Genomic DNA, 14,642 nt, shown 5'->3' on the forward strand with positions numbered 1-14,642 from the left:
GTTGGCATTTTCAAAAGCTAATACCCTTAATAGCGTAAAAGCAGCCTGATCATCCCCTCAACTTCTAAATACCGCATCCTTGAGTCTTGACAAAAAATCTGGGTTCGGTTCAGTAGCACTTTGGAATGTCTCAGTAAATGAAGGAGCAACTTTACCTGATATATCTATTTTCATCTATGATTTCAAAACTATCATTTTCACTTGGGTAAGTGTCAATTCATCAGAGGCTGCTTGAGCTTGCAAAGAAGCAAAAGCTCCGGTGCCGGTTAATTCTTCCTCGTTAGCCCCAGGAGGGTTTTGTGCGGCATTTCCTCCTAGCTTGGACGGTGGCTTCTTCATATCACCAACTCTTCAATTGTAACCACTGTGGTCCCTCTAGTACTGTTTTACAAATTGTCTCCCAATCAACAGGCAGTAACAACTGCTCACTACCTAAAGATTGCAAGAATCCTAGGACAAATGGAGACTGCGGACCATAACTTTGAACTGCGTATTTTATATCTTTCAACACCTTGAAAGTCAAAGGTTGATAATTGACATTCCATCCCCCCTGAGGATATTGAGCATTAGGGGAGAAATGCTGTCGAGTCACGGGAAATAAAATTCAAGGGGATCTTTGTCAGCGGAAGGAGGTCTTTTTTTCATCAATCTGAGACTCAGGGAAAATAAAATTTTTTCCTGCCGCTGTAAATGGAGGAGGAGGCGGAACAAATGTAGGATAATTAAATATTCGTAAAGGAGGAGTGGAGGGTTTAACCTCTTTTTCATTTGTTTTAGATAAAAACTGCTTCATTAGAGAAACTGTTTCATTTTCGTATCTTCATTAGAAGAGTTTCCTTGTAACATTATCAGATTTCTGAGGAAAAAAAGTCCGTAAGCACATCACCAGGAGGAGGAGGAAAATCGGGGCTATTTCCAACTTCATCATATATATGTTCAGAAAAGTCTGGTAATGAAGTGGCACAATCCACTTTATTAGTTAATGGTCCATCACCTTTTTCAGAATCTGTTTCAAGCAATTCTAATGCTTGGGTAACTGCACTACATACAGACCATAGTCTTAGAGGTATAACCGCCTCTTTGATGAGTTAAACGTAAATCCTTTATTACTTGTTGCCAAATTTTTCTATTCATTTGTACCTGAGGCTGAAAATGAAACCAATAACAATGATTCTGAATAAGTTCAAATAATTCATGTAGAGTTTTGTCTTTTACAGAAAACCCTACAGAATGTAACAACCCTTTCAATAACTGCAAATATACTTCAGTAACTATTGAGGTATTATTCCTCATATTGCCAGAGATTCAACAATCGCAGTATTCTGCTTACCCGAAGTCGATCCCTCTCCGGTTTCACTTAGCTCGCTTCGTGCCCCACGTTGGGCGCCAAATGTTGCAGACCGGGTAAGTGAAATGAAACAAAGAGACAAACACACAGAGACGATACAAGACTGCAGCCCCGATGTGAGCTGCAACTTTATTTTTATACACTTCTCAAAAGGGATGAAAGCCAATTCTTTGAGTTCTAGTCTAAATCGTTCTCTTTGATCTGTCTTTTTCCCACACCAGAAATAACAAGGATCTGTGTTTTTACTTCATCAGATTGTTCTCTTGTGAGAACAGTGCATGCACATGTTTCTCTTTATCAGCCCTTCTGTTTGCAGATCCGGTTTCCTGTCTCGTCTGCGAGTCCAGGATTTCAAGAGTTCAATCTGAGTTCAAGATCCTTTAATGCACCCAGTGCTTTCAAATGGGTGCTTCCCCTTGCTGCTTTCTGAGACAAAGGGGAAAATTCCAGCAAGTCCCTACACAGTGGGTTTGGGAGTTGTTAGAGGACTAAATGAGAAATGACATGTAAAACACTTAGCACAGAGCCTAGAACAAGTGCTCAAAAAAACATTTGCTATTTTGATTATTGGTTGGGCAATCTACTTCCGTAGTGATACTGCCTCGGAAACCCAAGGAAGGGTCGCTATGAGTTGGGTCTGACTCTACAGCAAATAACAATAACAACAACATTTTATTACCTTTGCAATCTACCTCAAACCATCTAGTTCCTTAAATTACTTCTTAGTATTAATAAATACAACTATTCAATTATCATCCAATTATTATGTACTATTCAAATTTCTCAGTGGGGAGGGGGAAATCTGACAACACACTGGAAAAAAAAAAATACTAGCTCTTATCTATTACAGACTTAAAAAGACCTAACTAACTAAGGTGACTTCCTTCTTTACTATGTCAGATAGCAAATTGTAAACTATATTTTCTAAGTTTACTATAGTACACAAATGAATTTACCAATTCTTTAGAAACTATTTTTGTGCGATTTCAATTAAATCTCATCAAATAAAAAATTTTGCATTTAGCCAAAATAACAAATATTATAATTTATGTTGTTGTTGTTAGGTGGTATCACTGTTGTTGTTGTTGTTATGTGCCGTCGAGTCGGCCCCGGCTCATAGCGACCCCTCCTTGGGTTTCCGAGGCAGTATCACTACGGAAGTAGGATTGCCCAACCTTCCTTCCGAGGAGTGGCTGGTGGGTTTGAACCGCCAGCCTTCTGGTTAGCAGTCAAGTGCCTTAGGCACTATGCTGCCAGAGCTCCCCTTATAATTTATAGCATTTTTTAATTAAAAATTTCTTTGCTATTCATAAGCTGAGAATGACTTTCTCCAATTCCAAAAAACCATAAAGACCCCATTCCACATTATCCTTATTTGTTTGCTTTATACGTTCTTATTTGGAGGGGTGCCTAAACACTTCTACAAATACTTTACAAAGCAGCCCATTCTGTTGTTCAACTGCCCTACTTATTAGAAAGTTATGTCAGGATTGTGAAATGTATACAGCAAAACTTCCAAAGAAGTAAAACTTGTCACATTTAATTATATATTTAACAAATACGTTTACTGAATAACATTACAAGGAGTTTCTGGATTACGAATGGGATCCATTCCTAAATGTATCTTTAAGAATCTGTAGGTCTGTAGGAATGGATGCATACAGTTATAAATTACTTCAGTGCAAGAATAATGAGCTCTGGTGGTGTAGTAAGTAAATAAAGCACCTGAATGCTAACTGGAAGGTCAGCGGTTCAAATCCACCAGCTGCTCTGCAGGAAGAAGATGAGGCAATCTATTTCTGGAAAGATTTACAGCCTTGGAAACCCTATGGGGCAGTTCTACTCTCTCCTATGGGGTCACTGTGAGTCAGAATCAACTCAACAGCAGTGGTTTGGTTTGGTTTTTGGTTAGTGCAAAAACAGGCTCAAAGCGTTTTCAAATAAAAGCTGCACATACCGCAAGTGAAGGTGATCATGATAAAGAATCTGTAGCCAATAAGGGATGTTCCAATTGTTTCAAAGTTAGGGCAAATTTATATACCATTAAAGCAGTGCTTCAAAGATGGTGGCCAACCATACCACTTTCAACGTATGTAACCCTGGACTCTGCCAATAATCTAATCGTATGCATCAGGCCCCCGAAAAGGCTCACTATGCCCCTTCTGAGTCTCCAATTCCAGCATTTTGACCCACAAATTTTTCCCTTTCCAGTTACCATAACAAATCACTCAAATTGTAAAAATTCCAGTCTGCTCCTATTTTGCTTTGTTGGTCATGAGAGAACCAGTGTGAAGCCCTGCATTCAAGGGCAAGTAGAAGTTACCCATAGTCAGACATTTGTAACCCAGGGACTGCCTATATACATGAAAGTAGTCATTCCAAAAGTTTCTAATCAGCAAAACAAAACAAAACAAAATAAAAACCTCCTAATAGCAGGACTTGCATCTGGCAATGAAGATTAAGTTGGCATTTCCTTTATTTACATTTTGAGAAAAGTGTTAAAATGTAAGTAAATTATGCCATCTCTGCTCCATAAGGGAGCTTGGGTGGCATAATGCCTAAGGCATTTGACTGCTAACCAGAAGGTTAATGGTTCAAACCCACCAACCACTCCTCGGAAGGAAGATTCGGCAATCTACTTCTGTAAAGAATGCCACCTCAGAAACCCAAGGAGGGGTCGCTTAAGTCAGAATCAAGTCAACAGCAGTGAGTTGTATTTTTTTTTCCTGCTCCATAAACATCTAACCTTAAACAAAACTCCCTTGTTACATGAAAAGGTTTAAGAAAATAAAGATAATTGCAGGAAACTGTGACAAAGCAGGAGTTCTATTTTCAGAAAGAACTCATGTTTTATCCAGATATACCTCAAGAATTTTTTTCTTTCAAACAATAAAATCCATGATGATTAGCAAATATTTCAGAATTTCCCTTCAAAAGCTTAAGAAAATTCAAACAGTATATTACATTGCACTGTCAGATCTAAATGGACATACCACCACTGTTTGAAATTCTTGTACAGCTCTTACATTAAACTACCACCACATAATTTTCCTATCTAAATGCTAACATTAACTACATATGGCTTCAGATATTATTAATATGTTTGGAACTTCCATTCTAGAAGTATCTTAGGAAATAATGGCACCATTATTTCCAGAAATAAACAAGAAATAAAAGTTATGACTTATAAAAAATATCTTATATTTTAAAAATCTACAATTTCCCTATCAGTTAGAAAGAAGGAATAAATTGACCAAATACAATGTCTCTATACGTATGCCATGTACCAATTTCATGCAGATGTTATTAGAATTTCCAAAAACATATATGTATAGAACCTATTGGATATGCTCCTCTAAAGCAGTATGAATGATATGATCATTCAGGAAAAAATAAAGTCTATGTGATCAATTTTTTTATAAGACTATTTTACTTGGGCATTTATCTACTATGGCAGGATGTAGAAAATAAATCTTGCAGATAAATGTAAATACTTTCACAAAAGGCTACAATTCTATGAAACTTACATACTCTTATTTGTCATTATCTTACCACAAGGCCCTTTGAATTTCTGAAACAAGGATTTTTCATAGTTTGCTTGTTGTAGTAAAAAACCTGGTCAGAGTAAGGTATATATCAAATTAATATTATAATTGAGATCTGAAAGGGGGATTAATATGCAATTATTACTTAATTAGCTCTAATTTATTAGAGAGCTATTTATTATTTAGCTCCAATTTATTTAACTACCTTTTATGAGAAATGATTTCATTTCAGTAAGTAAAAGCACCAACCTTCTTGGTTTATGTTTGACTCAATACAGAAATCTTTGCCAATTTTTCCACCACAAATGTTTAATTTCACTACCAACTAGCTACAAATCTTGGGGTTTACCATGTTTCTTTCTTTCTCTCTTTCTTTCTTCTTGTGTGTGTGATTTGGGTGAAAGTTTACAGAGTAAATTTACTTTCCATACAGCAGTTCACACACGTTGCCTCCATGTACTCCTGCCTCCTGAACTGTCTCCCTGTGCAAAAACTGCCCTTCTTTCTCCCATGATTGTTCTCTCCAAGGAGTGTGTCTACCTCAGGGAAATGTTCAACTCCTATGCCTGTCTTTTGCTAGGCTGGAAGCCACAGGTGTGGGTTCAATTCCAGACCTGAAGGGCAGCTAGAGACCATAGCCTCAGTGGTTCCACCAGGCTCTATCAGACCAGTAAACCTGGTCCCCCCCCCCCTTTTTTTTTTCCCAAATATGATTTTGAGTTTTGTTCCACATTATTGTCCCTCTCTATCCAGGATCTCCTACATAGATCTCCCTCCGAGTGGTAGCCAGGCAACATCTAGCTCTTCCAGTCTCCTAGTTGTATAGGCTGAGGATCGCATGGTGTACTAGTTGCGAGGACTAATTGTTTCCATGAATCTTTGGATTTCTTCATTCTTCGTTGTTCTGGACAAAGAGAGACCCATCATTGCATCTAGATGGCAGCTTGCTAGCTTTTAAGATGCTACTCGCCAAAGTAGGAGGTGGAACAATGTTTTGTGTAGTACGTTATGCCAACTGAGCTTGATGTCCCCTGAAACTATGGTCCTAAGCCCACAGGTTCAACTATTCACTCCCTCTGGGTAGCTAGCTGTAACCAAGAAGTGATGACAACCTTGTCCCTTGGATTACCATGTTTCTTTAAAACACATTTATTTTCCAGCATCTCATTAAAACATACTTTACACCTCTTTTAACACTAAAATTTTGAATATATTAAAATAGTATTCAAAATCAAAATTTGAATCCAAAAGCCTCTCCTGTTTTAAGCAGCTTTAATTTCTAGAGATGCATATTTAAGTAAGTGATGGAGGTCTAGACAAATAAGATTGGCCCTGAGTTGATAATTGCTGCTAAATGATTTGTCCATAGGAAATTCATGATGTTAGTTTGTCTACTTTTAAATATATATTTAAAATTTTTCCACTATTAAAGTCAAAAACAACTAAATCCTACTAGCAAAGTAACTAATTACAATGCTACATGTAAATAATCAATGCCATCACTACCCATTACAGTCAGTCATCTTGCAGCAGGAATGCAAGCTTCCTTACAGAGACAGACACCTTGACAGTCTTATTCACTGGTCTACTACGCTCTGGAATGGCAGTTGGCACACAGAAAGAACCATACATAATAGATATTCTACCTTGCTCCATTTTATATTATTTTTGGCATTACATGCTTTTTACTGAAAAAGTATCACATAAACCACATCTAATAAAAAATTCTACTGTACAGGATGATAGACTTTTGTTTTCATAAATCCTGATCCCTCATACTTTATGGCATGCATTTTTATTTTAGCACTATTAGCTTAATTCATTCACAGGTTCTTCAATGAAACATTGGTATTTCTGGGTTATTCTAACGGCATTTAGAGACAACAGGTCAGAATATTTGAACTTGGAACTGTCCCAGAAAACAAGGACATCCTATTACAGACTGTAACCAAGAATATTCTCTTTTAGAAGTTGTGACAACAAAAACGTTAAGTTCTGGCAATGATGTCAGCTCTTAGGGTACCTCCAAAGAAAGGAACATCACTAAATTAAAAAGTCAGCAAATGTCCACTGAATATTGTGCATTTCTTTGTATGTAATTTAATATCAATGTGTGTAATATTTAAAACTGTACAAAATAAAACCTCCAGCTAATGATATGCTTGTTTATGTATTTAGTGGAAAGTATACTGCTGTCCACTATTTTGAAATGCATCAAAACATTTAGATGGATTAGTTGGATGGATGGGAGCTCTGGTGGCGTAGTACCTAAGGCATCTGACTGCTAATCAGAAGGCTGGCAGGCCAAACCCACCAGCCACTCCTCGGAAGGAAAGTTGGGCAATCTACTTCTGCAGTGATACTGTCTCGGAAACCCAAGGTTTGAGTCAGATTCAACTCCACGGCAGTGAGTTTGGTTTTGGTTTTAGTTGGATGGATAGATACATGATAAAGTAAATTTAATAAATAGCTAATAGTTAAATCTAAGTGATGAGTATATGCATGTTCACTGTAAAACCCAACTTTGCTGTATGATTGAAAGTCTTCATAATAAAATATTGGGGAAAGCTGTACTTACATGGCTAAATTTAATGAATACTGACTATACAAAGTAGTAAAAAGTATAGGACATAAAGGAGTCCACCAGTAACTCCTTGGAAGGAAGGTTGGGCAATCTACTTCCATAGAGATACCACCTTGGAAACCCAAGGAGGGTTCGCTATAAGTCAGATCCAACTCCACGGCAGTGAGTTTTTTTTTTTTTTTTTTGGGGGGGGTGGAGTATAGGACATAAAATAGTAGAGAACTAAAAGAGGTATGTGACGATTCTGAATAATAGTATTTCAAGAAATAAGAGTAGGAAAAAAATATTTCCACATTAATATATTTTAAACAACATCATATGGAATATGTATGTGATTGAATTGCCAAATTAAGTAGACGTGACATTCAAGTTGGCAAAAGAAAGAATTCTGGATTATATCTGAGTATATCTACACTTGGAAATATATAGTTCCATACCTTCTCTACAATATCATTAAAATTAATAAAATCATGTTCTGACAGACATTATTTTTGATTGGCTAAAGGAAAGAGACATTATTTTTGATTGGCTAAATGACAAGAATTGTAGAAACATTCAACCAACTCAAGGAAATAAATATTACTATATCCATACTATGTCCATTGCTGTTTAGTCAGTTCTGACTCATAGCAACCCTATTGGGCAGAGTAAAACCACCCCATAGCGTTTCCAAGGCCGTAAGTCTTTATAGAAGCAGATTGCCACATCTTTCTCCACCAGCAGAGCAGTTACAAGTGGCTGCTTTCATTAACAGCCAAGCACTGAACCACTGTGCCAACAGGGCACCTTAAATATTACTGTACGACTACTTACTTATAAAATTTAACTATGTAACTCAAAATTAATAATGCAATAGAAAATCAAAAGTATTGCTGCTTTGGATATAATCACCCATCAATCTTTACTATCCTCACCGATGCTGCCAAAATTCAGAAAAAAATCTTTTACATAGTATTTGTACTGGGTTGAATAGTGTACCTCAAAAATTCATGTCCACCCAGAAGCTATGCATGTGACCTTACTTGGAAATATGGTCTTTGCAGATGAAGCCAACATAAGGTCATATTGGAGTAGGGTTGGCCCTAAGCCATTTAAGCAGGTAATTTGGACAGACATGCACTAAGAGTGCCAAGTGATGCCAAAGTCAGAAAATGAGTGATGCATCTATAAAAGCCAAGGAACACCAAGGATTATTACTGTGAACCAACAAAAGCTAGAAAGAGGCAAGGAAGGATCCTGCTCTAGAACCTTCAGAAAGAGTACAGCCCTAGTAAGTCCTTGGTTTCAGTCTTCTAGCCTCCAGAAGTGTGAGATAATAAATTTCTATTGTTCTAAACCACCCAGTTTGTGATAATTTGCTACAGCAGCCCTAGGAACATAATACAATATTCTAATGCTAAAGATGTATCTGTTAACAGAACAGGGAAGAAAACAGCAGACTACTTCAGTCCCAGTTTTATTACAATATCCAGAATATGAGCTACTAGTGTCCAACTTTGCAACTTATAAAAATTCTGAAATTGAAACTTTTTTAAATAACCCAATGAATACACATTTTATATCACAGTATCATCACCAACTGCCGTCAAGTCGATTCCAAATTTTGCATACCCATTCTATCCCTTGTCCTTCAATTTTAAAGAAAATTTCTCCTTTTAAAATTGATCGTTCCACAAGCACTCTTGATATTCAGGCCCCTGTTTCATCAGTTATTTCTTCTCTGTCATATTCAACTCCTCCTCAGGTACAGGTTCCATGCCAAAAATACATAAAACACATTTAAAAAAAAAAAAAACCTAACCCTATGTGGCACATACTCAAACCAAAAAAACCGAACTCAGTGCCATCAAGTCAATTCCGACTCACAGCAATCCCCTTTGGGTTTCCAAGGCAGTAAATCTTTACAGAAGTAGATTGCCCAATCTTTCTTCCATGGAGTGGGTGATGGGTTTGAACCACCAACCTTCTGATTAGCAGTCAAATGCCTTAGGCACTATGCCACCAGACCTCCTCAATACTGCCTAACTGCTTCCCCATCACAAACAGGCCTCAAAGAAAAGTCATATGCTCTTCTCACTTGCCTAAGCATTCTCTAACTCACAGCAATAAGACAAAGACCTCATGAGTGGGTAAAGACCCACACCAACCTAATCAGACTTCTGGAAGACTCTGCTTACTCATCTTTATAACACCAACATAACTGATTATTCCCATCTTAAAAGATGCTCCTCCACAGATTGTCTGAACTAGCTTCCTTGCCTGGATTACTCCAATAGCCACCTGACAGGTCACCTTGCTCCTACTGGCAACACCTATAAGCCAACTTCCAGTGCAGTATGTTCTGTGGGGTAACACTGTACACATACATAATGGAAAATGGTGTAATAAAGGTTTATCCTATTTTTCCTTGATTTCATCATAATCATTTCCTATTGTTGTCTAAAATATTTCTGTATCTAAATTAACATTTTATGGCTTATAAAAATATCAACTTGGTTCTATAATGTTGTACCATTCAAATCCTTACCATAACTCTGAAATGGTCTGTTTAATATCCTTAAAGATACAAAATACGTTGGGGGGGGGGGGGACTGTGTTCATGTGATAGGAAAAAATAAATCACTTTTATTTTATTTTCTTCACTTGCTGAGCATTAAAAAGTTTGGGGGGAAAATTAGAAAATACATGCATAACCACTCTTAGTATCTGGCTGTATATGGAAGGTAATATACCATAATGTTTTTTTCTATGCTTTTCTTGTTCATGTTCTTTGCCTATTCTCCTATTGGTATCTCTGCTAACCCCCATGTTAGCTGGCTTTGGAGAATGGGAGGCACAAGCAGGTGACTAGGGAATAGAAGAAAGGTAGAAACCAGGGTACTTCTCCCCTACACCCTCCGTCCCCACCACCAGCCCCCACAGAAAATTCTTTAAAACATGTTTAAAATCCCTAATGGGATGTATCCTTAAGGATGGGGAAGTCTTAAAAAAATAATTTTTTTTTAAAGTTATCTTTTTTCCTATCTCTGCATTATCCCATTTCATGTTTACCTACATCACCTGCTTATTCTTCTAGTTAAACTGTACAACAATTCTATCAAGTTGAAAAACAACTGGAATTTTTATTAGAAACATGTAAGTCTACAAATTAACCTGGAAATGACACATAGTTAATAATTAGCCCCATCTTGAAACATGGTGGGTCTCTTCTCTTGTTTTTTCCATCTTAAATCATTTTTTGGATCAACCCTAACCTAAGCTGTAACTCAGGCCAAATGAAAACCCCCTGAAGATGACATGACGCATTTAAGTAGGTTGTAAGGATCAAATAACCTGTGAGTAAAAAATAACTAACATAAACACAAATTTTTAGCTCTGATGGTCTCTAAAGAATCCATAGTATACCAATATACCATTCATCACCACAACCTCAAACTCCTGGTGATTAGAAGGGCCTGTGCAGAAGTTTAAGGTTGATGGCTTACTTTACACCTCTGTGAGGATTTCTGGTGAGAGAATGTATATATTCTTTCAATAAATACTGACCTCCTACTATGAGCCAAGTACTTGATATGTACATAGTATTATGAGTATCATATTAAACAAAAGAGCAAGCTCCTTAGGAAGAGAAAAGGAGTGGCCCAAAATTCCCAATACCAAGAGCAACAAAGAGCCAAGTTGTAGGACAACACAGAAGAAGTTGCCTCCCTGGCCCTCAGCCCATAGGCACCCTTACTCACTGGCCCAGCTGTCTGCTTATAGGGAAGCATGCTTGTGGGAATTCTAACTAGGGATATTTTAATATGTTTTAGCTCTCAAAGAAGTGTAATCCTCTTCTAAAATGAAAGCTGACATTTATCTTTCATGTGTCCAATGTGCCAACACTTTCAGGAATATATAAAAACAGGGGACAGCCTCTAGTAGGAACAAGTGCTCAAACACTTCTTTGTTAACTGATTGTCTGCCTTTGTCAAACCTAAACTTTCTTCCACAAATTAAATTCAATATAATTGCTTTATTTAAAAAATTTAAACACAAAATATAAAATACAGATTTTCCTACTTTATTGTCTTTTATTTTCAGTCTTTTAACTTTTAAAAGATAAACTTGATCTATTTTTCAGCACAGATTGGCATCTGAAGACAAATTAACTGAGACAGTAGGTTTTGAGTCATTCTGTAGGTAGGAACAACTTACGCTAGGGTGATTTCGAGGAGGTACTCGTTCTCTTGGAAGCCTTTCATAGTCATATCGCCCCTCAGACCACATTTCATCTCTTCTGTAAGTCACTAAAGAATAAACAAAAAACCAAAGTATTACAGTTTTTATGTTATTAGCAAGTAATAAAAAAGTTAATGATTACTTTCCAACTATAAATATTTTCAGAGATTCTAAGGAAAAATCCTAAGTGATCAAAAGGAAAAAAAAAAAGCAACTAAAGCAACTCCTGTTCTAAGTAAGTTTGATATTTTCCTTTTAAAAATGTAAAGAAACCTCCACTTTCCTTTATTTTTAAGGCTATTTAAAGCTTCAAGGAGCTTGTTACTACCAATAGTAGGAGGAAGAGTAATAAGACCACACACATTACTTTACTCTCATCAAGAATAGAAAAGATCTATTTTAACAAGTCATTTAAAAGGCAAACCTACTCCTATTTCCTGTGTGGATGGTTTGTGTAACATTAGTTTTTTTGTTTTTATGGGTTTTTGTTTTTTTTCTTTTCTATGTTTGAATTCATAATTTCTCTATATATGTCCACCCAAGTGATAACTGCCCAAAAAAAAAAGGTGTTAAATGAACAATCCTATAAAAACATACACTCAATATTCTTGATCCTTAAGCTCAAACCACTTATGATTTTATTTTTAATGTTATAAATATATTTGAATGCAAAGACATCCTTATAAAACTAGAAATTAAAAAAGTTGTGTTAGAATTTTTCATGTTTGGGATGCAGTGAGAAGGAAGTATATTCTATTCATAAAAGTCAGGAATAGTTCCTACTTTGACTGAGAGCTGACGCTTCCAGGTAAAGGGCTAATACAGTGAATTACAAAGGCCAAGGGATACATAGCTGCAAGACCGTTAACAAAACCGAGTATACAGAAGCTTTTGAAACAGATCTATGAACAGGCAGCAAGTTAGGTAAACAAGAGAGAAGATAAAAATAATAGAACACAAAAACAGTCCTAAGGTCATTTTTACTGGGTTGGCACAGTTTTTCTGTAAAGGACCAGACAATAAATATTTGCCACTTTGACGGCTACATGCTCACAACTACTCAATTCTATCACTGTAGTATAAAAGCAGCCAAAAAAAACAGTTGGCTTCCTGTCAATTCTGACTCATGGTGATCCCATGTGTATCAGAGTAGAACTGTGCCCCATAAAGTGTTTTGAATGGTTGTGATCTTTTGGAAGAATATCACCAGGCCTTTCTTTCAAGATGCCTATGGGTGACCTTTCTTCTAAAGCACTTCCAGGTAGATTCAAACTGCCAACCTTTCAAACCACTTACTAGCAAGTTGATCCCAATTTATGGCAACCCCACATGTGTCAGAGTAGAACTGTGCTCCACAGAGTTTTCAAGACTGTGACCTTTCCAAAGTAGAACACCACACCTTTCTTCTGAGGTGCCTCTTGGTGGACTCAAACTGCCAATCTTTTGGTGAGTGCCAATCATAAAACTGCTTGCACTACTCACAGATGCCATAGATAATACATAAATGTATTGGTGTGACTGTGCTAAAAAAAACTACTTACAAAAACAGGCAACCCACTCATGGGTAGTCACTTATCAATCCCTGGAGTACATAACAAATTGTTAAGGAACAGAACAACAGATAAAAAAATTTAAAAAAAAAACCATTGCCGTTGAGTAGGATCCGACTCATAGGGACCCCCTCTCCTTGGGTTTCTGAGGTGGTATCACTATGGAAGTAAATTGCCCAACCTTCCTTCCAAGGAGTGGCTGGTGGGTTTGAACCACAAGCCTTCTGGTTAGCAGTCAAATGCCTTAGGCACTATGTCACCAGAGCTCCCAAACAACAGACAATGAAGTAATAATGGAGCAGGTTCTGGACCAAAAATTGTGAATCATTCTGGTAAGTGGGTTAAATGATCATGGGAGAGAAGTGAAAATGAACCAGGTACTAAGGAAATTTTAGTACTTAGAAAATGAGGTAACAAATCCAGATATACACTATACAAATCAGTGAAGAAGGAAAATATTTGAGAAAACTTAAAAAGTTTCTGGTGCCACTTTAAGATGAAAAACTAAAGGGGAGAAAAAAAAGATATCCCATTTCAGAAGGGCAGAAGAGTTATAAGATTCTAATAGTTCAGGTTAGATTAAGGGGAAAGGGGGCTGGAAGATGAGAGCAACACATTTTGACACAATCGCAGTACAGTCTTAACTGTCTCTTTGAAAGCATACCTATAATATCCTCTAATACATATAAATGAATAAAAAAGACTTAAGTAGCTAAACAATGATGCTTAGGGGAATCTTAAGAGTTATGAATTAGTTTTTTACATTCAGCATAAATCAACCTCAATTCTAAGTCTACAATCAGACACCATTAACAATGTGTATTTCAAAGCAACTAGACATCTGGGTACAAGAAACAAAGGAAGCATGAAGGAAAAGGAGTTGTGGATGCTATTCTTCCTCTTCTACTTTTACTGAACCCCATTAAAACATTTCTGCCTAAAGGCTGTATTAGACTTCATCCTACTTAAGATACAGTATGGGAGCTCTGGTAGCGTAGTGCCTAAGGCACTTGACTGCTAACCAGAAGGCTGGCGGTTCAAACCCACCAGCCACTCCTTGGAAGGAAGGTTGGGCAATCTACTTCCGTAGCGATACTGCCTCGGAAACCCAAGGAGGAGTCACTATGAGTCGTGTCCGACTTGATGGCACATAACAAGAAGATACGGTATAGAGAAAAAGTAAAGAAAAGATCAACAATAATCTGAAAGACAAATAGTGATGAAGTCAATTCACAAAAAAGAAAATGAAAATGGCTCTTAATCAACTGAAAGATGCTCAAGCTCCTTTAAAATAAAGAAAATAAAATCTTTAACTATATTGAGGTACCATTTTTCTTCCAAAAGCTCTGCAAAAATCAAATCACTTTGCTGAGAGTAGGGAAAGCAACACTGTC

The 14,642-nt window shown here is 36.9% G+C and overlaps 1 protein-coding gene across 1 annotated transcript in view; it reads right to left on the minus strand.

Moving 5' to 3' along the window:
* PPHLN1 (periphilin 1) overlaps nt 1-11,761 on the minus strand; it is a 160,585-nt gene extending 148,824 nt beyond the window's left edge. Inside the window, exon 1 of the mRNA XM_007937927.2 lies at nt 11,675-11,761. Coding sequence (XP_007936118.1) covers nt 11,675-11,746 — 72 coding nt within the window. The 5' untranslated portion in view covers nt 11,747-11,761. The remainder of the gene's footprint in view (nt 1-11,674) is intronic.
* Nucleotides 11,762-14,642: the final 2,881 nt, after the last annotated feature.

Source organism: Orycteropus afer, unplaced genomic scaffold (assembly GCF_000298275.1).
Source record: "Orycteropus afer afer isolate SDZICR_OR568_19922 unplaced genomic scaffold, OryAfe1.0 scaffold00045, whole genome shotgun sequence".
In the NCBI taxonomy this organism is placed as follows: domain Eukaryota; kingdom Metazoa; phylum Chordata; class Mammalia; order Tubulidentata; family Orycteropodidae; genus Orycteropus; species Orycteropus afer.